The sequence below is a fragment of the Marmota flaviventris genome, chromosome X (assembly GCF_047511675.1).
Source record: "Marmota flaviventris isolate mMarFla1 chromosome X, mMarFla1.hap1, whole genome shotgun sequence".
Taxonomy (NCBI): domain Eukaryota; kingdom Metazoa; phylum Chordata; class Mammalia; order Rodentia; family Sciuridae; genus Marmota; species Marmota flaviventris.
This window is the reverse complement of record NC_092518.1, coordinates 45,385,737-45,410,202: the sequence shown is the minus strand read 5'-3', so window position 1 is coordinate 45,410,202 and position 24,466 is coordinate 45,385,737. Positions and strand designations below refer to the sequence as shown.

The 24,466-nt window shown below is 41.6% G+C and overlaps 1 protein-coding gene across 11 annotated transcripts in view; it reads left to right on the top strand.

The window, feature by feature from the left end:
• Huwe1 (HECT, UBA and WWE domain containing E3 ubiquitin protein ligase 1) overlaps positions 1–24,466 on the top strand; it is a 144,142-nt gene that overhangs the window by 105,442 nt on the left and 14,234 nt on the right. For 9 of the 11 annotated variants that reach the window (XM_071606515.1, XM_071606516.1, XM_071606514.1 and 6 more), the window contains 23 exons: positions 725–870; positions 1,264–1,330; positions 2,398–2,615; positions 6,019–6,230; positions 6,683–6,865; positions 9,947–10,119; positions 10,475–10,623; positions 11,369–11,444; positions 12,264–12,362; positions 12,949–13,082; positions 13,274–13,442; positions 14,794–15,022; positions 15,650–15,828; positions 16,118–16,207; positions 16,374–16,528; positions 17,965–18,010; positions 19,732–20,019; positions 20,866–21,121; positions 21,315–21,445; positions 22,332–22,546; positions 22,623–22,911; positions 23,054–23,156; positions 23,905–24,451. In XM_071606515.1, coding sequence (XP_071462616.1) covers positions 725–870; positions 1,264–1,330; positions 2,398–2,615; positions 6,019–6,230; positions 6,683–6,865; positions 9,947–10,119; positions 10,475–10,623; positions 11,369–11,444; positions 12,264–12,362; positions 12,949–13,082; positions 13,274–13,442; positions 14,794–15,022; positions 15,650–15,828; positions 16,118–16,207; positions 16,374–16,528; positions 17,965–18,010; positions 19,732–20,019; positions 20,866–21,121; positions 21,315–21,445; positions 22,332–22,546; positions 22,623–22,911; positions 23,054–23,156; positions 23,905–24,451 — 4,154 coding nt within the window. The remainder of the gene's footprint in view (positions 1–724; positions 871–1,263; positions 1,331–2,397; positions 2,616–6,018; positions 6,231–6,682; positions 6,866–9,946; positions 10,120–10,474; positions 10,624–11,368; positions 11,445–12,263; positions 12,363–12,948; positions 13,083–13,273; positions 13,443–14,793; positions 15,023–15,649; positions 15,829–16,117; positions 16,208–16,373; positions 16,529–17,964; positions 18,011–19,731; positions 20,020–20,865; positions 21,122–21,314; positions 21,446–22,331; positions 22,547–22,622; positions 22,912–23,053; positions 23,157–23,904; positions 24,452–24,466) is intronic. The other 2 variants (XM_071606517.1, XM_071606518.1) reach the window with 2 other exon arrangements.

Genomic DNA, 24,466 nt, shown 5'->3' with positions numbered 1-24,466 from the left:
CATCTTTATTGCCCAAAGAGCTAGGGCCAACATTAGAGGGTATGGCATGGCTTCCTCACTTTTGAGACCACCATTCCAATCCACCTTTATTCCTAGTTAAGAGGCTACATATAATTCATGTAGGCACTTAGAAAAGCATGAATGACTTGCTTAGAACCCAGGGTTCTGTTCTAATCAGGTCCTTTTGGTTTCTATTTAGGATATACTTAAATGAGATGTCTACAGAATTGCTCAGAATTTATTAATATTGCCTATAGTAAATTTTAAAAATCTGAGACTTTTCTTTGCTTTTCATCCTTACAACATTCTGAACTCTTTAAGAAGAGTTCTTTGCTTCTCTTATCACCACAGAACCTTTACCCAATCTCATATTTATTTATTTTTTATGTGATGCCAAGGATCAAACCCAGTGCCTCACATGTTAGGCAAGCACTTTACCACTGAGCTACAACCCCAGCTCCCCAGGTGTTTATTTAGGCTTGGTAGTGACATCTGAGGAAAGTGAAGAGCCTAAGTAAATTGTCTGTGATCATGAGACTAGTGAGTATTAGAATGAGGATATCAGTCAACCAAGCTCTTATATAGTCGTACATTGCTTAATGACAGGGATACATTATGAGAAATGTGTTTTTGTTGTACAAACACCATATACTTGCACAGATCTAGATGTTAAAGCCTACTACACACCTAGACAATAAAACAGGTGTTTTTTCTGCTTTTCTAGCAGACAAATCTGATCCTAAACCTGGGGCTATGACCCAGGAGGTTGGCCAGCTTCTGCAAGATATGGGTGATGATGTATACCAGCAGTACCGGTCACTTACTCGTCAGAGCAGTGACTTTGATACACAGTCTGGGTTTTCCTTAAATGTAAGTCAATTCCAACTGCCTTCTATCTTCTCTTTATCCATTGCCTGTACACAGAATTTAGAGTTATGCCAGGGGAATTTCAAAAGTATTGATTATGATACATTTATAAATTACCTGTTGCCTAAAAATGAAGATTGAAGTCTTCCTTGGCTTTCCCTGCTTAGGTTGGAATGTTCCCTGAGTCTCTTCCCCCTTTTCTTACTCCTAATCTCCCAGTCACTATGTTATAATGACAGCTTCCCACAGAGTGTATTGTAGAGGGGAAATGTAGTTAAAATGTTAGCCAAAGAGAATCTGTAGCATTTGCAAATGATACCCTGGAAAGGAGTCCTGTCATTTGGGGACAACTGTCTTTGAATTTCATGATAGCTCAGAAATTTTCTTCTTCCACAGAGTCAGGTCTTTGCTGCAGATGGTGCCTCAGCTGAGACTTCTGCATCTGGGACTTCCCAAGGAGAGGGTAATGGTTTCCTTTCCTCCCTCTCATGTTGTTATTTCTTGAGAAGGCATTTTGAAGATACTGTGGGTGTCCTGGGCAGAGGGTAGGCGAATACAGGTGTAACTCTCAGATTGTCTTGTCTAAGTGAACTTTGTCAAGGATGCACTCAGTGTTTAGTTAAAAATATATCTATATACTAAAGTAATGGGACTATAATTTCCATTACCTGTTAATGGTTGCTGTGGTAAGATCCTTCAGTTTTACTCTTTAAATCAGCCCCTTACTTTTTTTGGTTGTTTTCATAAGCTGACTTTGATGCTTATGATACCATTCTAGCCATATACTATTTGTGGTGGATACCTGCCTTATGATAATGTCAGGAAAGTTAAGATCTCCTAAGGCCTAATTTAGGAGATATTTTCCTTAATATCATAACTAGTCCCTAGAGATAAATTTAAAAGTAAGTCAAATAATTAGTGTATTGTGGTTGATTCATTTTAGTAGGCTTACTACCCATGTGAAATATATAGTATGGGTGATGATGAGAGTCAAGGGAAATATCATGCCCACTATGCAGGCAAACTCTAATAGATTACAAAATAAATCCCTGCACTTTAAGAAGTTGGTCTAAAGAGGGAGACTTACACAAATTGTAATGCAAGATAACTGCTGGAGGGGCATTCTTAGATAAGGCATAGTGGGCGTGCAAGATCTTCATGTATCTAGATAATTTATAGAAGTCAGCATTCAAGCTGAACTAGATAAATGTGTTCCAGGAAGACAAAAGGGAAGGAAGAGATGAAATAGGGTACAAGGCATTTTGGGAGAACTATTAGTGCACTATTGGTAGAACATAAAATTATAAGCATAGGGAAATGGTGAGGGACATATTAACAGTTGGGCAAATCCTCCTTGGTGTACTATGTCTACATGCCAAGTCTGAGACCAGAGTCATCCTGGTTCTTTGTCCTTCAACCACAGTGTGACAAAAGTGTCTAGTGACGTAAACTGGAAGAGAACTTGTATTCTAAGTCTTGACTTTGCATTATTCCAGTGTGGAGTTGAACCAATGTTTGGTTCTTTCTCAGGAGCTTCAACTCCAGAGGAGTCTCGAGATGGGAAGAAAGATAAAGAAGGGGACCGGGCCTCTGAGGAAGCCAAGCAGAAAGGCAAGGGCAGCAAACCTTTAATGCCTACCTCCACTATCCTTCGTCTTCTGGCAGAGTTGGTGAGGTCCTATGTTGGTATTGCTACCCTGATTGCCAACTACAGCTACACCGTGGGCCAATCTGAGCTAATAAAAGAGGTAATGTTTCCAGTTTTTGCTTAAGCTGTTATACTCCCATTACCTAGGTACCTTACTATACATTGGGCACTTTGCTAAAGACCCCTGCATGCTGAATGGTTGTGCAGTGATGAATAAGTCAGAGTTAGGCGTCTTTTCCCTGTGATGTGGAGCCATTAGGGTCACTATCGACAATGATCTGATGTGACTCGTTCTGTTGGAAATCTCTTGGCCTACAGTGTCTCCATTGCAAAGGGTAAGGCTGAATTCAGAGAGCCCAGTTAGGGATCTGATATAGTAATCCAGGTAATACATGATTTTGGTGAAGCTGGTGGAAAATGAATGAGTTAAAGAGATATTTTAAAGGTAAAAATGAATAAGAATTGGATTTGGAAGTATGAAGGAAGAAGTTCTTGTTTTTTTATTATTTAATTTGATGGTCATCTGATAAGAGCACAGAAGGGGGAAAGTTGAGAAGAAAATATAGAATTTGAGAGATACTTGGTACATCTAAATAAATGCATTGACTCAATCAAATATATAAAAAATATAGGACTTTCATGTGTATTTACACATGTGCAAAAATACCAGATGTGCTAGCAATATTGGTTATAAAAATACAGAAAACATCTAAATGTCTATCATAGAGCTATGGAAGAGAATGAAGTCATATTTTATATGTCCCAATATGGAATTGTCTTCAGGTTAGTAGGCACTTTGAAAAAGTGTATCGTGTTACCATATATGTTAAGTGAGTGTCCCGGGATTTTTTTCCATATAGGGGGTCTCATTTTGTGGGTCACACATCATATTTTATGGTTTGTAAATGAAGATTCTGAGGATGTGCAAGGGCACTTGCATGTGAAAACAGCTCCATTTTTTAAAAAAATTTTTTAGTTGCAGATGGACATAACACTTTTATGTACTTATGTATGTATGTATGTATGTATTTATTTATTTATTTATTTGTTATTTGTATGTGGTGCTGAGGATGAAACCCATCACCTCACACGTGTAAGACAAGTGCTCTACTACTGAGCTACAACTCCAGCCCCGCAGCTCCATTTTAAAAACCATTTTTACCTCAATCCATGTTAGAAATACACAGATCCTAAGTGAGTGATCACTTAATTTTTTCCTGCAAACTGTCACCCAAGTAAATAATGCAAACTCCCAGAGACTTCTCAAACACACAGTGGTTTTGCACTTTATATAAATGTAATATTATTATGTGAATTCTTCCTTTTGAGATTTCTTTTGCTTAATGCATTGGCAAGATTCACTTTTGTGTATAGTTAGAATTTCTTTTCATTACTGTTTAGAAATCCATTGTGTGAATGTACCATCATTGTTGTTCCAACCTACTGTTAATAAACAGTTGGGTAGATTTCTCTTTGGAGCTATCACAGACAGGGCTAGTATAAGCATTCTTATACAAGTTGGTGAATATATAGAAACATCTCTGTTGGGTGGTATGTATGACTATGAGCAGAATTGCCAAGCTCTTGAGCGCTCATTTGTTAAACTTTAGCAGATGGTGCCAGAAGTTTTCCAGGGTGGTTGTATCAACTTATTTTATCACCAGCAGCATATGGAAGTTGTGATTGTTTCGCCTCCATGCTAACCCTTGGGATTTTTTCATTTTACTCATTTTAGCAGGATTATAGTGGTATTATGGTTAAAATTTGCAGTTTTCTCTTGTCCATCTTTTTGTGTGTTTATTGGCCAATTTGGATATTCTCTTATGGGAAGTGTCTATTGAAGTCTTTTTTGTTTCTTTGAGATGAGGTCTTAGGTGTGTTGCCCAGGCTGGCTTCAAACTCCTGGGCACAAGTGATTTTTCCCAGCCTCCTAAGTAGCTGGGAGTACAGACATGTGCCACTATGCCAGGTTTCTTTTATTCTTGTTTTCTATAATGTTCTTTGTATTTTCTGGATATAAGTCTTTTTTGTGGCATTCACATTAAATATATACACTAGGCTTTATTTTAAAGCCTTTTACACATTTATACCACTTGTAGTCATAGTTTATAATAGTTTGACCTATTAGTTATAAATGTCTTTAGTTGTTAAGTATTTTGTATAAAATGTGTCCAGTCACCTATTGATACTGGTTATCTTTAGATATAGTAAATACCATTGAGGGCTGGGGTTGTGGCTCACTGGTAGAGCACTTACCTAGCATGTGTGAAGCCCTGGGTTCAATTCTCAGCACCACATATAAGTAAATAAAATAAATGTCCATTGACAACTAAAAAAAATGATAAAAAATAAATACAAATGATAGTCCTCTTCACTACAGTGGTAGATTATTGGTATTTTCTCTAATATAGGAAAGAAAGCTTTCAAATATTCCCAAGGTTACACTACACAGTAGCATAGCTGAAACCAGAACCCACATCTGGTTCTAAAGCTGTGTGTTTTGTAGTTGTTCATATTACTTTCCCAAACTGTAAAGCTTTTTCTAGTGTTTACTGTAACCTGACTGCTTTCATTCAGAAAGCAGTTTTAACTTTGTATTTTATTGGAAATTAATTTTTATTTCTGATATTATTGTTCTAAGCTCACTTGATCCAATTTTACATACTCTAAAATTCTTCATCATGTTTTCTTAATTGAGGCAAAGTTCACGTGAAATTGACCATTTTAAAGTGTGCAGTTGAGGGGCTGGGGTTGTGGCTCAGCAGTAGAGCGCTCGCCTCGCACATGCGAGGCCCTAGGTTCAATCCTCAGAACCACATAAACATAAATAAATAAAATAAAGATTAAAGTATGCAGTTGAGTGGCATTTAGTACATTTAAAGTGTTGTGCAGCCATCACCTTCATATAGTTCCCAAATCTGCTTGAGTGACGATAGAACTTAAATAATTTTACATATCTATGTCTGTTGGCTACACTATCTCTCACTCAGCTCTTGGTAGTTTGTAGCACAGGGTTCCAGGCACATTGCAGATGTCAGTAAATATAATTTAATTTTGGAGGAATTATAGCCCTTCAATTAAATCAAGAGTTGAATTCTTGTCCCTTGACTAACTTTTTAGTGCAAACCACTTTTCTTTGGGCCTCGGACGACCCATCTATCAGATAGGGAAGTATTTAGTGTGTCCTGGTTCGTTTTATAGGTTTTGTTGTGAACAATTCCACTAAATATGCTTAATAATATTAAGAAGTATCAGTGATATCTATGTAATGATATCTACATGAAGTTTTGGAAGTTTTTAATAAAGCTCCCAAAGCTTTGTCATTGGTTTGCTACTTTCCAAGCTTGTACCTTTGGGCCTTGGTTTCCATATATAAGGTGGGCCTGATGATCACACCTTGAATGACTTGAAGGAAAACTTCAGTGTGTTTCTACCCTGTTGCTGTGCAAGTTGTGTGGAATAATTGTGCTTATTAGTAAATGTCACAATTAATGACTTTTCAGGACTGCAGTGTGCTAGCTTTTGTTCTGGACCACCTCCTCCCACATACCCAGAATGCAGAAGACAAGGACACACCTGCCCTGGCCAGACTGTTTCTTGCAAGCTTGGCTGCTGCAGGGAGTGGCACAGATGCCCAGGTGGCCCTAGTGAATGAAGTTAAGGCAGCCCTGGGACGGGCACTGGCTATGGCTGAGAGTACAGAAAAGCATGCAAGGTAAAACCTATACCTGACCTAGTGCTAATAACCAAAAGCATTCCCTTATTCCATTCTTGGTCCAGGAATTCCTTGCACTTGAACAAGAGTTCTGGTCATACTGGCATCATATACTTTGGTCCATTCTAATAATTTTGGTACTTCAAATACCTACCTAGAGCACTGATTATATTTGGAGGAATTGGGCAAACAACATAGACAAACCAAAGGGATGTTTTCATTTTATTGCTAGGGTCTTCAGGAAAGATATTAAGCAGGTTCTTTAGTTTTATTTAATTTAAATATGCTTTATTCTTAAATAAAATTATGAATGCTGATGCCCAGAGAGTGAATTCTTACTTCTTTAGATATTATTTTCACAAAAGAATACAAGAGGGTTATCTGAGACAATTAGGCATGGTTTAAGAATGGGATATTATTCACATGATAGAGATATAATACTTTTTTCCTAGGCTTCAGGCAGTGATGTGTATCATCAGTACTATCATGGAGTCCTGCCCCTCCACCTCCAGCTTCTATAGCAGTGCCACAGCCAAGACTCAGCACAATGGCATGAACAACATCATTCGACTCTTCCTGAAGAAAGGGCTGGTTAATGACCTCGCCAGAGTGCCTCATAGCCTGGACCTGTCCAGGTAAAGTCATTTGTCAGCCCCAGGTTTTTGCCTTGTTGACCTCATCCATATAAGTGGCAAGGAGGCAGTTTGTGGTGGTAAAACTTTGGATGTAAATAGGAAACCCACATTCTTTGTATTTTGACTTTGAACAAGGCAAAGGCACTTGCCATTCTGTATACCTTTGTTATCTCTACAAACTCAGGAGTTGGACTATGTTAGTGATGATTTTTTTCCCTCCACTTTATAACTAATCTTTTATTATAAGAACATTATATGTGTATTATGAGAAATACAGATCATCAAAAATAAGTACATAGACACTATTCCAGCACCCAGATACCACCATTATCTTATTAGATATCTTTCCATGTTTTTTGTTTTTGTTGCAAACATAATGTATTTTGTGCTAAAATGATATTATACTATAAATGCTCTTGTGTGGTATGAGGGTGTTTATTCTAATACAGCTCCTAATTGTTTCAGTTTTTTATTTTGTTGTTGTTCATGATCCTAACTTAAGTAACCAGACCAGCTTTCCTACAGAAGGTTTTACCTACTAGACTTGGTCCAGTTGCTTCTTTGCATTAGAGTTTAAAGTTATTATTTTACTCCTTGATATTTTCTATAAACTTGCAATTAAATGTAGAGACTTTTTTTGAGCAATTTAAATCTTTCTTCCTAGAAAGTATATCTTAGGTGACTTATAATACTTCACCTAACTATATACTTAGGTGAAGTATTATATCCCATATTGTGTTATGGGGAATCATGGTCTCTTTGAACTTGCCATTAGCAATCCTTTTAAGGCTGACCACTAAATTAATGACAATCATCATTTTATTCCTTCTAGTTTATTTGCTAGGCATTTTTCTGTGAGATAGCCCTGAAGAGAAAGTTTGGTTACCTGAAATATAGTTCCTCCTGATACAAACTAATTTTAAGGTTTTTTTCTAGCTTTCTGTTTGCTAAATAGTATTAAAGACTCATGAATTTTTGTCAGTTTTAAAAACAAATGACTGGATTCTTTAGTTCAGTTCCGTCATTCTTTACTTGCCCAAATGATTAAACTTTTGGCCTGTGGGACACTTTCAAGGCATCTTTAGCTTTTTGATACAAACCCATTAATTTTTTGTGACAATTAAAAATTCCAAACTCATCTGGGGTGGGGCTTAGTGATCAAAAAATTATTTGCATAGCATATATGAAGCAAAGGGGTGGGATATAAAAAATTCAAACTCACAGTACTATGGTGAACACAATGTATCTACCTGTATTAACCAATGCATTTTGCTCCATTTGCTTTACTACTACTTTCATCCCCTTTCAGACTTCAATCATTAAGAATTAGTTATAGGGGCTGGAGTTGTGGCTCAGTGGTAAAGCACTTGCCTGGCATGTGTGAGGCCCTGGGTTTGATCCTCAGCACCATAAATAAATAAATGGTCCATTTACAACTAGAGTGTGTGTGTGTGTGTGTGTGTGTGTGTGTGTGTGTGTGTGTGTGTTTTAAGAATTAGTTACAAACAACATGATTCTTTACCTCCGGACACTTAAGCAAATGTCTTTTAAGAGCAAACAATATCTTACTTCGCTAGAATTCCATTATTATATCCTAGAAATTTACCATTAATATAATATTCTATTTATTTTATATTTTAAATACCCCCAATGTTTTAATTATGTATTATAGCCAGGAGGAGAATGTTTTAAACCAGGATTAAGTGAGAATCACAGTTTGGTTCAGGTTAAACATTTTTTTGGCAAAAATACTTCATAGATGATATTTACTCTTCTTAGCTCACATCAGGAAATATATGATATATTTTATCCCATTATTGTTGATGCTAAATTTGTTCACATAGTGTGGTGTGTATTGGATTTCTGCTTTGTAATCATTTGTGAGGTGGTATTCTGAGATCATGAGAATAGTAAATACTCTCCACCCTGAAGATTTTTAATTTAATAGTTCTTTGATATAGGTGATCCTTGCTAGATCATTTACATTACTGGCCATACCACTGATTTTCTGATTGGTTCTTATTTTTCAACTGGCATTCTTCTGTAATAAAAGAACCCCCTACTCCCACTTTTGTTTACCTGACAATATAGACTTTTTAATTGCTACCATTATTCTCTTTGATACTCAGATTGGTCCCCCTGATAATAATCCCATTAAACCCTCTCCACCCCATGCCACTGCTTTAGTTTTGGTGCTGGGGCTTAAACCCTGGCCTCATGCATACTGTGTTGCCCAAGCTGGCCTTGATCTTGCCTCAGCCTCCACTGTTAATTTTTCTTCAGTACTGGAGATTGAACTTAGGGCTTTGCACATGCTAGGCAAGCCCTCTACCACTGAGCTAGATCCCCAGCCCTCCATTCATTTTTGAAAACCAATGAGATCCCAGGATTACCTTTTGCCTTCTATGCCCTGTCCCTGGAATCAGTTATTCTAATGAGCCTTGGTTCCTTTTTAATGTTGTTGGGATCAGAGGACTCTACTAGGGATCATGCATACACACACGTGTATACATCTATGTGTATGATATAAAAGAGATTAAAAACATAACTGCTCATTTTGGTGGGCACTTGCTTGGCCTCACATGCCTTATTACACTTAGAAACCATTTTACACTTCCCCACTACAGTTCCCATGACACTTGCTAAATCCTAGAATGCCCTATATAGTTTGAAATCCACAGGACTTAAAACTTATATCATGTTCCTTTGAAACCTTTTAATATTTGGTTACTAAATGCTGGTGCTTTTCATTGCAAATCCTGGGTCTAAGAAGTGGTTTGCTGCTTGCATGTGTTCGTATATGTAGAATATTTTCTGGCTTCTAGTCAAGAATTTGTTCCTCACATGATTACCACAGCCCTATGAAATACAGCATTGATTTAACCCTTGCTTTGGGGATGGGTTCTTTTGAAGACCTTAAGTCAAACTTTTTTCCTTCTAAATAATAAATAGAATATTAGTTCTTTGAGCTCATGCCCCTTTCTCTCCTAGTAGCTTCTATTGTGGGAACCTTAGTGGGCTTTGCAAAAAGACACCTAGTATTTCTGTTCTCAGTGTATCACTTTATCTTCCTTTACTCAGCCCCAACATGGCCAACACAGTCAATGCTGCTTTGAAGCCTTTGGAAACACTTTCCCGCATTGTGAACCAGCCCAGTAGCCTTTTTGGCAGCAAGAGTGCTTCTAGCAAGAGCAAGACTGAACAGGATGCCCAAGGAGCTTCGCAGGACTCTAATAGCAACCAGCAAGACCCAGGTAGGGAATCAGTCAATGGCCTGGAGAACTGGATGGGTGGGAATTTGTAGTTGCTTTCCGGGCATGGGGATTACAGCTGTTCTGGCTTGGTGTTGTTTCCCTGGGAACTTGCTGGCCTTCCAGAGATCTGTCATAGTGGTGTGGGAATCTGCCCCACAAAGAATTCCTTCAAATTGCAGCCTTGTTTGGCTATCCTCACACGTAGCCTTGTCTTTTCCTTTGTCACCCATTCGTTTATTCTCTGAGAATTTGTAAACTTGCCCGAGGAAGGGACCTTATTGTCTTCATGCTTGCCTAGTGGTGCCCAGCACATAGGCACCCTTTGATTATTTTGCTGGTTGGTTGATTGTTTCAGGCGAGCCTGGGGAAGCAGAAGTGCAGGAGGAGGATCATGATGTCACTCAGACAGAGGTGGCAGATGGGGATATCATGGATGGGGAGGCTGAAACCGACTCAGTGGTGATTGCTGGGCAGCCTGAGGTGCTCAGTTCACAAGAGATGCAGGTAGGGAGGCAGATCATCCAGCATTCCCTGTTGCGGCGCTGAACCAAACCCCCAGGTGGTGTGGGTGGGTGAGTACTTTAGATCCTCGCCTCAATGCTGTCTGCTTTGCAGAGGAGCACAGATGATATGCTTAGTAGATGCTCAGCAAATGTGTTTGAATTGTATTAAAGGAGGGATGGGGGCAGGGCCAAGGCGCCATGTACTATGAAATGGTATAGATCCCAAGCAGAAAACTTAGGCACAGGTGAAATGTTGATGTAGAAAGCTGGCCTGAGGGCTTTGGGCCCAGGGTCTTTGATTTACTTGGCTCTGGTGATTAATGGAAGCTCCTTAACACCATTTTATGCCATAGCACCAGCTCTTGCTGGGCCATTAAAATGGTCTTCTACGGACCCTATAGAGAAAGCATTGTAATTTCTGGAGCTGGTAGCAATGGGTAAAAAAACTGGGCCTATGGTCCTTAGCTGCTGGCTCTAAGGAGATCTGCATGTATTCCTGGACAGTCTAAAGACTAACCTGGTATCAGCTAACTGGGATGGACCCATTTGATGGACAGTCTGAGTGTGGATTGGCAGCATGTGGTAGTTTCTGTGCTATTTGCACCAAGTGTGTGGTTTTTATGTAACCTCCTCCGTCACACATTATCCTAGAAACGTACGCTCCCTTGCTGGCTTTTATTAGGGTTTCGGTGCTAGCACAATGATAGACTTGTGTGTATCCATATGTATGTTCTATTTCTCTCCAGGTTGAGAATGAGCTGGAGGACCTGATAGATGAGTTGCTTGAGAGGGATGGCGGATCTGGGAACAGTACAATTATAGGTGAGAGCCCCAGAACTGAGTATAGCCTCTTCCTTTGCCTCAGTCTCTCTTGGGAGGACCCTTTTTCTCATCATCTGCTTGCTCAGCTCTGCCTAAGGGCTCATAGCCAGCCTAGATTGCTGCTTGTCTTGATGTTGATGGTCTTACAGATGAGAAATTCACAAGCCATCTACAGGCCTGTGGCAGGTCTGAAGCATTGCCTGTGTGGGGGAGGTGGTGGGGGTAACCATCAGTATAGATGATAACATCAGGCACATCAAAAGAGTGTTTATTCATGGAGGCCTAGAGGAGGCTGTAGGGTGAGAAAAGTGCTTTCCTTTCAGTTCTTCAGTGAAGTCCAGGGGCTTTCTGCCTCAGTAATATTAAAAAAAAAATGTGATCATCCCCTAAGGGTGGCCCTTTTTAAATCTCAGAGGGAAAGTGGCTAAGGTACCTTACTGTCACCTGGCTTTGAGGGTGTATGTGTTGTCTTTATTTTACTGATCAAAGAAAGGAAATCAAAGGAAAAATGGAAGTAGACATGCATTCTGAAATTTTACAAAGCTTTTTCACACCCAGTATTCTTTGTGGTTTCACAATTAGTGGGATTGGCAAGACAGATGTGATCATCCCATTTTACAGATGAGGAAACTGAGACTCAGACAGGTAAAGTGACTGGCCAAGCTCACCTAGCTAGTTGACAGAGAATCCAGGTCTTGTCCCTCATCAAAAAAAAAAAAAAATGGATATCTGCTAGGTGTACATAGCTACTTAGGCGCACCCAATCTGGAAAGGGAAGTCCTCTGTTGTTCAGTGAAGGCTCTGCTCTGTAACCTTCAGTGAGCAGAAGTGGAGAGGATGAATCACAAGAGGACGTGCTGATGGATGAAGCTCCTTCCAACCTCAGCCAAGCTTCCACCTTACAGGCCAACAGAGAAGGTGAGAGTGCCGAGGCCAGAAAGGCCTCCCTTCTTGCCCTGCACGTCTGGCAGACACTACACTAGGGTTTTCCTGGAGGCAGCTGCCCACATGTGCAGAATAAGGAAGCATCTGTCTGCATGCGCTGACATACACCATCCACTTTATCCTCAGCCAGTTTTTCAAATAACATGTTACTACTGCTTGCCCAAAGTTTATCACTTCTTACTTGGTTCGCTTTCTTCTCACCCACCTGCTGTCATCGCTCCAGATTCCCTCTTACGAACAGGATGCAGTCAGTAGCAAATTAGGGCTGGAAAGGAAAGGGGGCACCAGCAGACTTGGCCAAGTCCTAGACCGTGGCTCCTCAAGCACCAGCCTGGTGCCAGCCTCCACAGTCAGCCACCCTGCTCAGCGTGTTGATGCATTGATTGGCACTCTCAGGAAATCGGGGATGGCTCACTAAGTCTGTACATCACCCCAGATCTGATTCTTCCTCTCCTAGAGTCAGATACCCCATCGCCTTCCCACTCAGTCTGCCGGCCTGCACAGTAGCCTGTTTTCTAGCTACTCAGTTTAGTCCTCCAATGTGCTCCCTTTGTTTTAGATTCCATGAATATCCTGGACCCTGAGGATGAGGAGGAGCACACTCAGGAAGAGGACAGCAGTGGCAGTAACGAGGATGAGGATGATAGTCAGGATGAAGAGGAGGAGGAGGAGGAAGATGAGGAAGATGATCAGGTGAGGGGGGACTGTGTTTGGGTTGGTTCAGATGACCTCTTCCATGGGAACAGAGAACTGCAGAAAACCAACAGTCTGGGTTGCTAACTAGCCTCAGCGCCTCCCTCCCTCATGTGCACATGTGGCCAATGACACCAGGCTTCAGAAAACCCTTACCTCCAGCAATTCTCCATCTCCTATTTTCCCTTAAGGAGGATGATGAAGGTGAAGAGGGAGATGAAGACGATGACGACGATGGCTCTGAGATGGAATTGGATGAGGATTACCCAGATATGAACGCTTCTCCCTTGGTCCGATTTGAGCGCTTTGACCGGGAGGATGATCTCATCATTGAGTTTGACAACATGTTCTCCAGTGCTAGTAAGATACAGGGGCTCAGCTGGGTTTTCTCTCTTGATTCTTATACCCTTCTCTAGGGTAAGCCAAGCAGTGAACCAAAGCAGCTATTGATCTGATACCAACAGCACTCTTTTCCTATGCTGACTTCCTGGGGCAAGGGATATCTGAATCCATCTCTCTCAATAGCGTATTTCACAAGAAGGAATAGCAAGAGGCTGCTTTTGTTTGCTCCACCTCAGTAAACAGGCAGCCATTTTGGAGCCTGGACAACTTGATGATTTACTTGATTAAAAAATGAAACCAAAGCTGACTGCATCAGGCACCCGAATGCACGCTACAGTGGATAGGGCAAATCAATAATCTTTTTTTCTCTAACACTGGATCTTGAGGGTTTGGATGGAACACCTTTGAGCTTGGAATTGGGGAATGGATTTGAACATTCGCTCTGTTCATCAAGGATGCATCTTTTCAGGGAAGAGAATGAATCTCTTCCCTCCTCCCCCATCAACGTCAAAATTCCCTTTTAGCATCAAGTTAGATAGTCAAGTTCTTAGACTCAAGCTGTCTTGATAGGACAGGTCTTGACCTCAAAGCACAAACATAATATAGCAGAAAACACTGGACTAGTCTGGTCTGTTGTCTTGGCCAAGTAATCTCTTACCTCTTTGAGCCTCAGTTTATCACCTGTAAATGAAAAGTATGAAAAGGAAAAAAAAATTGGATTGGATTGATAATATTCTAGATATCATCTATGATGGTGTTTGAATTTTTGTGATTTTCATCGGTCTTATAGTTGAGCCTCTGTCCATTCAGCAAATTGGACAGATATTTGAGGTGTGCCTGCTGTGTCCTAGGTACCGGGGATAAAGCAGTAAAGAAGAAAGCAATCCTTGGCCCTTATAGGAGCTTATGGTCTATTAGGAATTATAAGTACAGGCATTACATTGTAACATGGTAAGAAAGAAAGCACAGAGTACAGGACTATCCAACCCAGTCTATCAAAGAGAGACTTCACAGAGGAAGTGACATTTTAGGCCAGAAGTAAAAGCAGATGAGGGAGAGGAAGGAGTCTTCAAGATGAAGGGAGCAGCATGTGTCTGAGGGTCCTAGAAGCATTACTGTGGCTGTAATTTGGAGAGTGAATTGGGAGAAGTTACAATTTAGGAGGCTGTTGCAGTATCTAGATGAGAGATGATTGTATAAGCTATGGTAGTATCAGTGTTTGTAGATCAGGTGGTGTGGGAATGAGGGAGAAAGGACAAAGCTCAGGTTTCCGTGTGAGGAAGTAAGGCCCAGGAGACATGGTTCTGCTTGAACAATCATGGAAGAAATTTCTTTTGGGCACTGATCCCTTTGCATATTGTCCTTGCAGCAGACATCCCCCCATCCCCAGGAAATATCCCTACCACCCACCCACTGATGGTACGCCATGCAGATCACAGTTCCCTGACACTGGGCAGTGGCTCCTCCACAACTCGTCTCACCCAGGGCATTGGACGCAGTCAGAGGACCCTAAGGCAGCTAACGGCCAATACGGGCCACACCATTCATGTTCACTACCCTGGGAATCGCCAGCCCAATCCTCCTCTTATACTTCAAAGGTGAGTTGTAAAGAAGATCAGTTGGAGTTACCAGAGCTCTCATAAAAATCTTTACTGAGCTTCAGCATTGTTTGACTTAGAGAGGGGAATAGTCATTCATTTAATATTACCACAAATAAGGTGTGTGTGTATTCTGATTATTGTAGGTTCTGTGTGCAGCTTTTAGAGGAGTGCCAAACTGTGTGATATGTCCCATGCAGACATTCAGCAATTATTATTCATCTCATGTGGCAAGTCCAAACAGTTTAAATATAGTCAACACAAGCTCCCTGCCTTCCAGTTCAGTTTAGTGGGAGAAACAATTTTAAAAATGTAAAGGGTTAAGTGTTTAAGGTCACTGTACAAACTACAAAGGGTGTACAACAAAAGCATTAGTACAGTGCCTGGCATGTAAAAGCTTATCAGTGGTACTCGGTCTGTGCTTATAACGATAGAGTAATATGCAATCTCAACCCAAATAAAGCTATAAAACTGATACAGTAATCAGAAGAGTAAGTAAGGCTTATATGCAGTGTGATAAGTTCCATAATTATGTTATAATTTTAGTAGAGGATCTGGATGGAGGATTTCATGGTAAAAGGTTGCTGCAGACTTAACAGTGACCATGGTACTCCACCATCACTCTAGGTTGCTTGGTCCCTCAGCTGCTGCTGACATCCTTCAGCTGAGCAGTAGTCTTCCCCTACAAAGCCGGGGTCGGGCCCGCCTCCTGGTGGGCAACGATGACGTCCACATCATCGCCCGGTCTGATGACGAACTGCTGGATGACTTTTTCCACGACCAGAGCACAGCTACCAGCCAAGCAGGCAAGTTTTGTGGTAAGGGAGAGAGTAGAGTTTGGGAGTTTATCAGGTTTTTTCTCCCTAGCTGAGGTAAAGCAGAACAGTGTTTACCCTAGAGGTAATACATTTTATAGGAGCTGGGACCATTCTGTGATTTAGCCAAGGGCAACAAAATGGTCTAGGTACATGTTATATATCAAACCTTGTGATAGCCCTTAGGCCATGTTAGGAAAATACTAACATGGATCATTTTTTTTGGATCATTTGACACTTAACAAGGCCAAAAATCTTACTCCCCTTTATTCCCCTACAGGAACCCTGTCCAGCATTCCCACAGCCCTGACCCGCTGGACAGAGGAATGCAAAGTTCTTGATGCTGAGAGCATGCACGACTGTGTTTCAGGTGTGTGGTAGCTTGGTTATCAGGGCAGTAGTAAGCCTTCCAGGGCTAGGACGATTGTGTAGAGTTGTTTCCCTGGTTCTCTGTGGCCACAAGCTCTGCCTTTTGGCTTCCTTCCCAACCCACCCACCCCACAGAGTAGCCTCTGATCTCTGCCTCTTTGATGTAGTGGTTAAAGTGCCCATTGTCAATCACCTGGAATTCCTGAGAGATGAGGAGCTGGAAGAGAGGCGAGAGAAACGCAGGAAACAACTGGCTGAGGAAGAAACAAAGATAACTGACAAAGGGAAAGAAGATAAAGAGAACAGGGATCAGAGTGCACAGGTGATTCCCAATGGCTGGGAGGGTTCATCTTTGGCCAGATCTGCCTTAACTTTCCTGTGTTTTTGGCATAAATATGGTATATAACTCACTGAAAGAATCTCAGGGTGTTCACATTGAACATGGGAATCACTCATTGCAAATTAATTATACCTGATTTGGGGGGGTAAAAATTGAAACCCAGAGGGAATGTTTTTTTCTCTGTGTCTCAATGGGGGAAACTGGAGCCAGAACCACAATTGGTCCTCAAAATCACATCTCATAATCCACCTCCAAGGACTACAGCTAGACAAGGAAGAAACCCTGATCAGCCCATATTCTTATTCATTTTCATTTCTTAGTGGACTGCCAGTGGTGGGGCACCTTACCAGAATGACCCTATTCCATCATTTGAATAAGTTTGACTTAGGTGTCAGAGAAAAGGTTCATATCTTGAATTCTGTCACCTCCATGTCATTTTCTAGGGCTCAAATTTATATCTAACATGATTTTAGTTTTAAAAAGAAGCTACCTGGGGGGCTGGGGCTCAGTGGTAGAGCTCTCGCCCGGCACGCATGAAGCACTGGGTTCGATCCTCAGCACCAAATAAAAAAAATGTTGTAATAAATAAGTTTAAAAAAAAGAAGCTACCTGTTTCAGAAACTTCTGTGACCTTGGATAGAAGGTCTACTCATGTGGTTTTTACTTATAGATGAGTAAAAAGGGACATTGAAGACTGAGGGTATAGTTCAGTGGTAGAGCACCTGCCTGCATGCCCAAGGCCCTGAGTTTGATCTCCTAACACTGCAAAAAGAGGCCATTGGATGTTCAGTTATAATAATAAGCTTGATCTAATATATCTTTATATAGAACTTTGGGTCTAATAAACAATATTGTTTTGAACACATGAAAAGGAATGAAAGATAAGCAAAGGTAGCATATTGCTTAAAAAAAAAAAAAAAGCTGGAGTGGGACTAGAAAATGTAGCTCAACAGTAGAGCACTTGCCTGGTATATATAACCAAGCCCCTAAGTTTCATCATCAGCACTGCAAGAAAAACAAAAAAGCTAGAGTGCGCAAAATAAGCCCAAGAAAGGGGTTTAGATGAAACTAAAAATTTATGGCTAGTCTGGTGATTATGCCCATCCCTAATGTAATTTTTATTATCGTTGTTCAGTAGCACCTCCTCCAACAGTTTCCCTTTCACCCCCAATCCGTTCAAACCCAGTCTTTGTTGCTAAAGTACAAAAAAAAAAAAAAAAAAAAAAGTATGTATAGAGAAATTAGACATATATTTGCATACTGAAATGATCATCTTCTTTTGATAACATAGCAAGATCATTTTCTATCAGATCACTGAACTCCTAGCTGGTCTAGGTCTAGGTGAGGGATGGTGACTCACACAGTTTATCTTGTGTCCTTAGAACATTTCCACACTGGTCTATCCCTTCTCTTTGCAGTGTACTGCATCTAAGACAAATGACTCCACTGAACAGAACCTCTCAGGTAACTCTCCCTCCCTTTCATCCTTCTTGCTAATTGATAAATATGTTCTTTCTCCTGACCCTTCTGAATAGCTGGCCCACCTGGGCTGAAGATGGACACTGGTGCTCTGTGGGATGAGGTAGTAGATTGTATAGTTTTAGGGTCATACCCCATCTTGGAGATAACTATACAGTCTACTGTCTTTCCCACGGTGGTACACTTCCCCTCCAACTTGGCTGTGTTTAGGTTCCTATTCTGGTTATGCAATGCTTCATTCTGACAAGGTTATGTGTCCTGTACCTTTCCCTTGAAACTCAGTATGTATATCTTGAGACAGTTGGTCCTTTGGTAAACACCATAGGATGGCACTTCATGAGAACACCTGATGATACTACTCAAATGGCAGTCCTCAGCGGAAATGAACAAAATTTAAAAGGTTTAATATGTTTTTCCTGAAGCTGAATTTAATTCCATTCATAGAGCTGTTGTTTTTTGAGGTTATATTCTTTCTAGTTCTTCGGTGTCAAAATATTCTTATTAAATCATATTGATAAAATGTTTTTTTCTTACATGATGAAACTAAGTTAATAACCCCTACTTTAGTGTGTGTGTGTGTCTTTCTCTCAATCTTAAACTCAATTGTTCTGTGGAATCTAAAAGTCTAAGAACACTGTCTTGGACATCTGCTTTTGGGGAAGGTAGCTTTGTGGGCTAAATGGTATGACTATATGCTGTCTATCCTTCTATCTTAACAATGGTCAGTACCAATTTTGTGATTCTAACAAATGGTCCATGTGGTATTCTATCTCCCCCACTATTAATTTTCTCAGAACTGTCTTCTACTTTCTTTTTCTTTTTCTTTTTTTTTTTTTATTTGAGTTGGGAAAAGAAAGCCTACACAATTTTTTAACGCAGTGAAGGAGGGTAGGTGTCCTTTTTCCTACTACCCTTACTAGAGGATTCTGCTCATGTCAGGGTGAGGTAGTAAGTTGTATTGTTGTGGGGTAGGGATTTTAGACCCCAATAAGAAGATAACTATACAACTTACTACTTTCCCTGGTGTGTGGCATATTCACACCAAGTCTTTCAATGTTATTACCATTTAAGTTGTAGGTGTAGGTGTTCCTTGGATAATCAGGGAGTAAAAGTGTAGAGATGATATTTAGGGTGAGGCAGATTACCAGTATAAAGTAGCTTGACTTCCATTGATTCAAGCATTAATTGGTTAACTCAGTGGGCATAAATTCAAATGTGGTGTTCTTCAACTGTAAGATAACTTCATTTATTTAGTAATAGAACAACAATATGCAGAAGGGAATAGAAAGTGTACTTTAAGAGCTTTGAGGTAAATTCTGACCATTTCTTGCTTCAAGTAAATAAGGAAATGGGGATTCTGTAGGCTTTGGGGAGGTAGATTTTTCTGGGTTCAGAAAAATCTAGCCTCGCCCTACCTCTGTGGCCTGAAATCTTCCCCTTTCACCTTCAGCACAGAAAAGATTTTATTAGGATCCACAGAATTAGATATCTAGCTCTTGGTTCAGTGTCGGCACCATGCTTTAGTCCTCATCCTGGGTATACTAGACGAGCCAAGAACTGTTCCTTGGAGGGTTGATTGTGGGAAGGGGTATAATGTCACTGTCTTGAGTGGAATATTGGTCAAGCCACATGTGCTGATTAGGATTGTTCCCTTGGTCATTGGCTGATTTTCCCCTTAACCTCCATTATTATTCTTTCCGAGAAAGATGGGACTCCAATGCCTGACAGCTACCCAACAACCCCTTCTTCAACTGATGCAGCTACATCTGAGTCCAAGGAGACCCTTGGCACTCTGCAGCCTTCTCAGCAGCAACCAGCACTCCCACCCCCACCATCCTTAGGAGAGGTTCCTCAAGATCTTCAATCCCCAACTGGAGAAGGGGGGAGCTCTACACAGCTATTGATGCCTGTAGAGTCAGAGGAATTAGGACCCACGAGGCCAAGTGGAGAAGCAGAAACGACTCAGATGGAGCTATCCCCAGCTCCCACTATAAGTGAGTAAAATTTTAACTTTTGATGGAGATGGATGGAACAGGAGAGAAGAATGGATGTCTTTGTAACTTTGCTGTTTCTTGAGAGAAGTAAGAAGGACTTCAGTGTGCACACATTAGCTTAGGTGAAGTTGAGGTTTCTTCTCTGTATCACTTGAAGTGATTGTAGTTGAGCATCTATAATTCTAATGAGGATATCAACTGTAAGCTGCAATGACTGCTCATAGATTATCATGTCAGGTTTATTATTTAACTTTGAAAATAACTCATTAACGTAGTTGGTGATATCTCCATGAATAAACTGAAACTCAGAAGGGAAATAATTAGCCCAAGGGCATCCAGTAAGCGGTTAAACTGGGATTAAACAACAGTTCCACAGATGGCAAGCACGTAACCCCACATACACAGCTTTCACATCCTCCTGGCAAATGCTCTTTATCTCATGATGCTCTTTCCCACTGGCTTGAAATGGGGCCTCAAAATTCTCAGCACAGTAGTATTCCAACAGAGTAAATTGAAACCTGCTTACCATCTGTGCTCTATAATAAGCTGCCTATGATATGCCCTGGAAAGACTGTTGGGTTTTTCCCCTTTGAACCTAGTTTATTTAGATAACCATGCCTGAGGGAAATCTTGGAAAGTGACAGGATCCCTCATCTAGGGTGTCTAGGGAAGCTGTTTCACAAACATGCCTAGAACAGTGAACTTCAAGAAATGAACGAAAAGACTTGAGCTGAACCTTCCTTAAAAAGCAGGTGAAATAAAGTAGGAACAGCAGACCAGCAGGGGATGAAGATGTTGGCCTGATTCCAAGCAGAACTCTAACCTCTCCCTGTGACTTCCTCCTAGCTTCTCTTTCCCCAGAGAGAGCTGAAGATTCTGATGCACTGACTGCTGTCAGCAGTCAACTGGAAGGCTCTCCCATGGACACCAGCAGCCTAGCTTCCTGTACTCTAGAGGAGGCTGTAGGTGACACTTCAGCAGCTGGCAGTTCTGAGCAGCCCACAGCAGGCAGCTCTACTCCTGGGGATGCCCCACCAGTTGTGGCAGAAGTACAAGGCAGGACTGATGGGGCAGGGGAATCTACCCAGCAACCTGAGGACAGGTAAGCACTGCATTGGCTAGAAGAGAATAGAGATGTGTTGGGTGTTACATTCATACCTGTTAACTAATAGGTATGCTTATTGTACTGGGAAAATTATGTTGGTTTTGCTGAGAAAGGGCTGTTGATGTTAAGAGTATTTTATAAATGGGAAAATGTGTGGCACTAAGAAAAAACTGAGAATGATTTCCCTCAGCTCTCCCCCTGCATCCTCTGAGAGTTCTTCCACCAGAGATTCTGCTGTGGCCATTTCTGGAGCAGACTCCCGAGGAATCCTGGAAGAGCCACTGCCTTCAACAAGCAGTGAGGAAGAAGATCCCCTTGCAGGTGAGTTCCCTATGTGCTCAGGCTGTCCTGAGATTGTTTCAGCTTCCAGTAGCCCCTGGCAAGGGAATGTCCACCAGCCAAATACTTCATGTATATGTGGGAAAAGGATTAGCAGTGAGAGGATGCTGGTACATAATGTAATAGAATGAGCCAATTTAACTTAGTTCACTCATTCTCTCACTATGACACTTCCTAACTTTACAACATATGACCTTTATTTAATTTCTCTGATCCTCATTGGTATCTGTTAGCCTTTCATTACTGTTAAAATAAAATACCTACCTGGGCTGGGGTTGTGGCTCAGTAGTAGAGCACTTGCATGTATGAGGCACTGGGTTCAATTCTCAGCACCGCATATAAATAAAATAAAGATTCATCAACAACTAATTTTTAAAAAAAAAAAAAACACCCAAGGTAATCCATTTTAAAAAGGGAAAAGTTTATTTTGAAGATTTCAGTCCATTGTCATTTGGGCCCCGTTACTTAAGGCCCTGTGGTGAGGCTAGTACATGATGGTGGGAACACATGGTAAAGCAAGTTGCTTACCACATGGTGCCTGGAAGCAGAAAAAGGAAGAGGAAGGACCAGCATCACGGTATCCCCTTCAAAAGCACACTTTTATATGACCAGAAAACTCACAGTGACATCCAGCCATCTCCCACTGGCACCATGGGCTGAGAACCAAACCTCTAATACATGGATCTTTGGGTTTCAGTTGTCCAAACCATTAAAGTCCAGTGACTATATATGGAAAGAACTTGGCACATGAGAGGTATGCTAAGCTTAGGGAAAGGGAATACAAAGCTGACTTCTTCAAGCAGTGGCATGGATTTATGTTGGCTATCAGTAGAAGTGTGAGTCCTTCATATCTTATATCTCCTCTCAGGTATTAGTCTTCCTGAAGGTGTGGACCCGTCTTTTCTGGCTGCTCTTCCTGATGACATCCGTCGGGAAGTCCTCCAGAACCAGTTGGGCATACGTCCACCAACCCGAAGTGCCCCCTCCACAAATAGCTCAGCTCCTGCAGTGGTGGGGAATCCTGGTGTGACTGAAGTGAGCCCTGAGTTCCTGGCTGCCCTGCCTCCAGCCATTCAGGAGGAAGTATGTGAGCAGGGAGATGGTGGGGCCAAGCTGCCTGGGTAGGAGTTACGCCCCCACTGACAACTTCCATCCATAGGTGCTGGCACAGCAAAGAGCTGAGCAGCAGCGACGGGAACTAGCCCAGAATGCCAACTCTGACACCCCCATGGACCCTGTGACCTTCATCCAGACTCTGCCCTCAGACCTGCGCCGTAGTGTCTTGGAGGACATGGAAGATAGTGTGTTGGCTGTAATGCCACCTGACATAGCAGCTGAGGCTCAAGCCCTGAGACGAGAGCAGGAAGCACGTCAACGACAGCTCATGCACGAACGTCTGTTTGGGCACAGCAGCACCTCTGCACTCTCTGCCATTCTCCGAAGCCCAGGTACAAAGGGAGGCAAGTGGGAAGACTCTGAGATATCTGGCTTTGGCTAGATATGAGGCTCTTTTTGCTTTTCTTTATATTACCTAGACCAAACTTGCTACCACCCTTCCCCAATCTCAGTTTCCTTTTTGTTTTCTACCAGCTTTTACCAGTCGCTTGAGTGGCAACCGTGGGGTCCAGTATACTCGCCTTGCTGTGCAGAGAGGTGGCACCTTTCAAATGGGGGGTAGCAGCAGCCACAACAGGTATTTTTTTCTTCTTTCACTTTATGTCATATCATCTCTGAGGCCCATTAGTCCAACTCCCTTAATTTTATAGGTAGAGAAACTGAAGTCCCAAGAAGCAGGCTGGGTGACCACTTTTAAGCTGCTTCCTTCCATGGGCAGGAGACCAAGATCTTTGAACTCCCCCTCTCATAAAGTTATACCTTTGAGTTGGTGTAGCTTATAAAAACCAGAATCTCAAAAGCAGGATGGCAATAGGCACTAGTGAAGTGGTTTTAATAAGAAGGCAGGCTACCTTTTTCCCTTCAGATTGTATCATCAAAGCTGGAGAAGGTAGAGAGGAGTTAATAATTGAGCTGAAGTAGAGTGGGCGCCACATGCCAAAAGGTGAAGGGAAAGATTAGCTCCTATAAGATAAGCAGCTCTCTAGTAGTCTAGAGAAGGCAAAAATAAGCATTATCTCCTAAACTTCAATGTAGTCCAATTTTTACCAATCAATGGATGATACAGACCTGGGCTGGGGATCTCTTCTCTGTAGTAGTCACTTAATTTGGTTGAGCCTGTAGTTCATTAACTCAAAAATGGCTGTTTCTCTATGCTGTCCAGCAGCCCTATGGGAAAAAGTACATATACAGCTGACACATTGTTGTGGACGCCATCCCTTCTTTAGTCTTCCTGGAGATATCCAGCATATTCCATTCCCCTGGGCTTATGTTTTATCCTAGAGTTCTAGCTTAAGTGTTACTCAGAAACCATACTCTCTTTCTAGGCCTTCTGGCAGTAATGTGGACACTCTTCTCCGCCTCCGAGGACGGCTTCTTCTGGACCATGAAGCCCTATCTTGTCTCTTGGTCCTACTTTTCGTGGATGAGCCAAAGCTCAATACTAGCCGCCTACACCGAGTACTGAGAAATCTCTGCTATCATGCCCAGACCCGCCACTGGGTGATCCGCAGCCTCCTGTCCATCTTGCAACGCAGCAGTGAGAGTGAGTTATGCATTGAAACACCCAAGCTCTCCACAAGTGAGGAAAAGGGCAAAAAGTCAAGCAAGAGCTGTGGGTCAAGCAGCCATGAAAACCGTCCCCTGGACCTACTTCACAAGATGGAGTCCAAGAGCTCCAATCAGCTTTCCTGGCTCTCAGTATCCATGGATGCTGCCTTAGGCTGTAGGACTAATATATTCCAAATCCAGCGTTCAGGGGGGCGCAAACATACAGAGAAGCATGCAAGCAGTGGCTCCACTGTCCACATCCATCCCCAGGCTGCTCCTGTTGTCTGCAGACATGTTCTGGACACACTGATTCAATTGGCCAAGGTGAGGAGCTTGAAG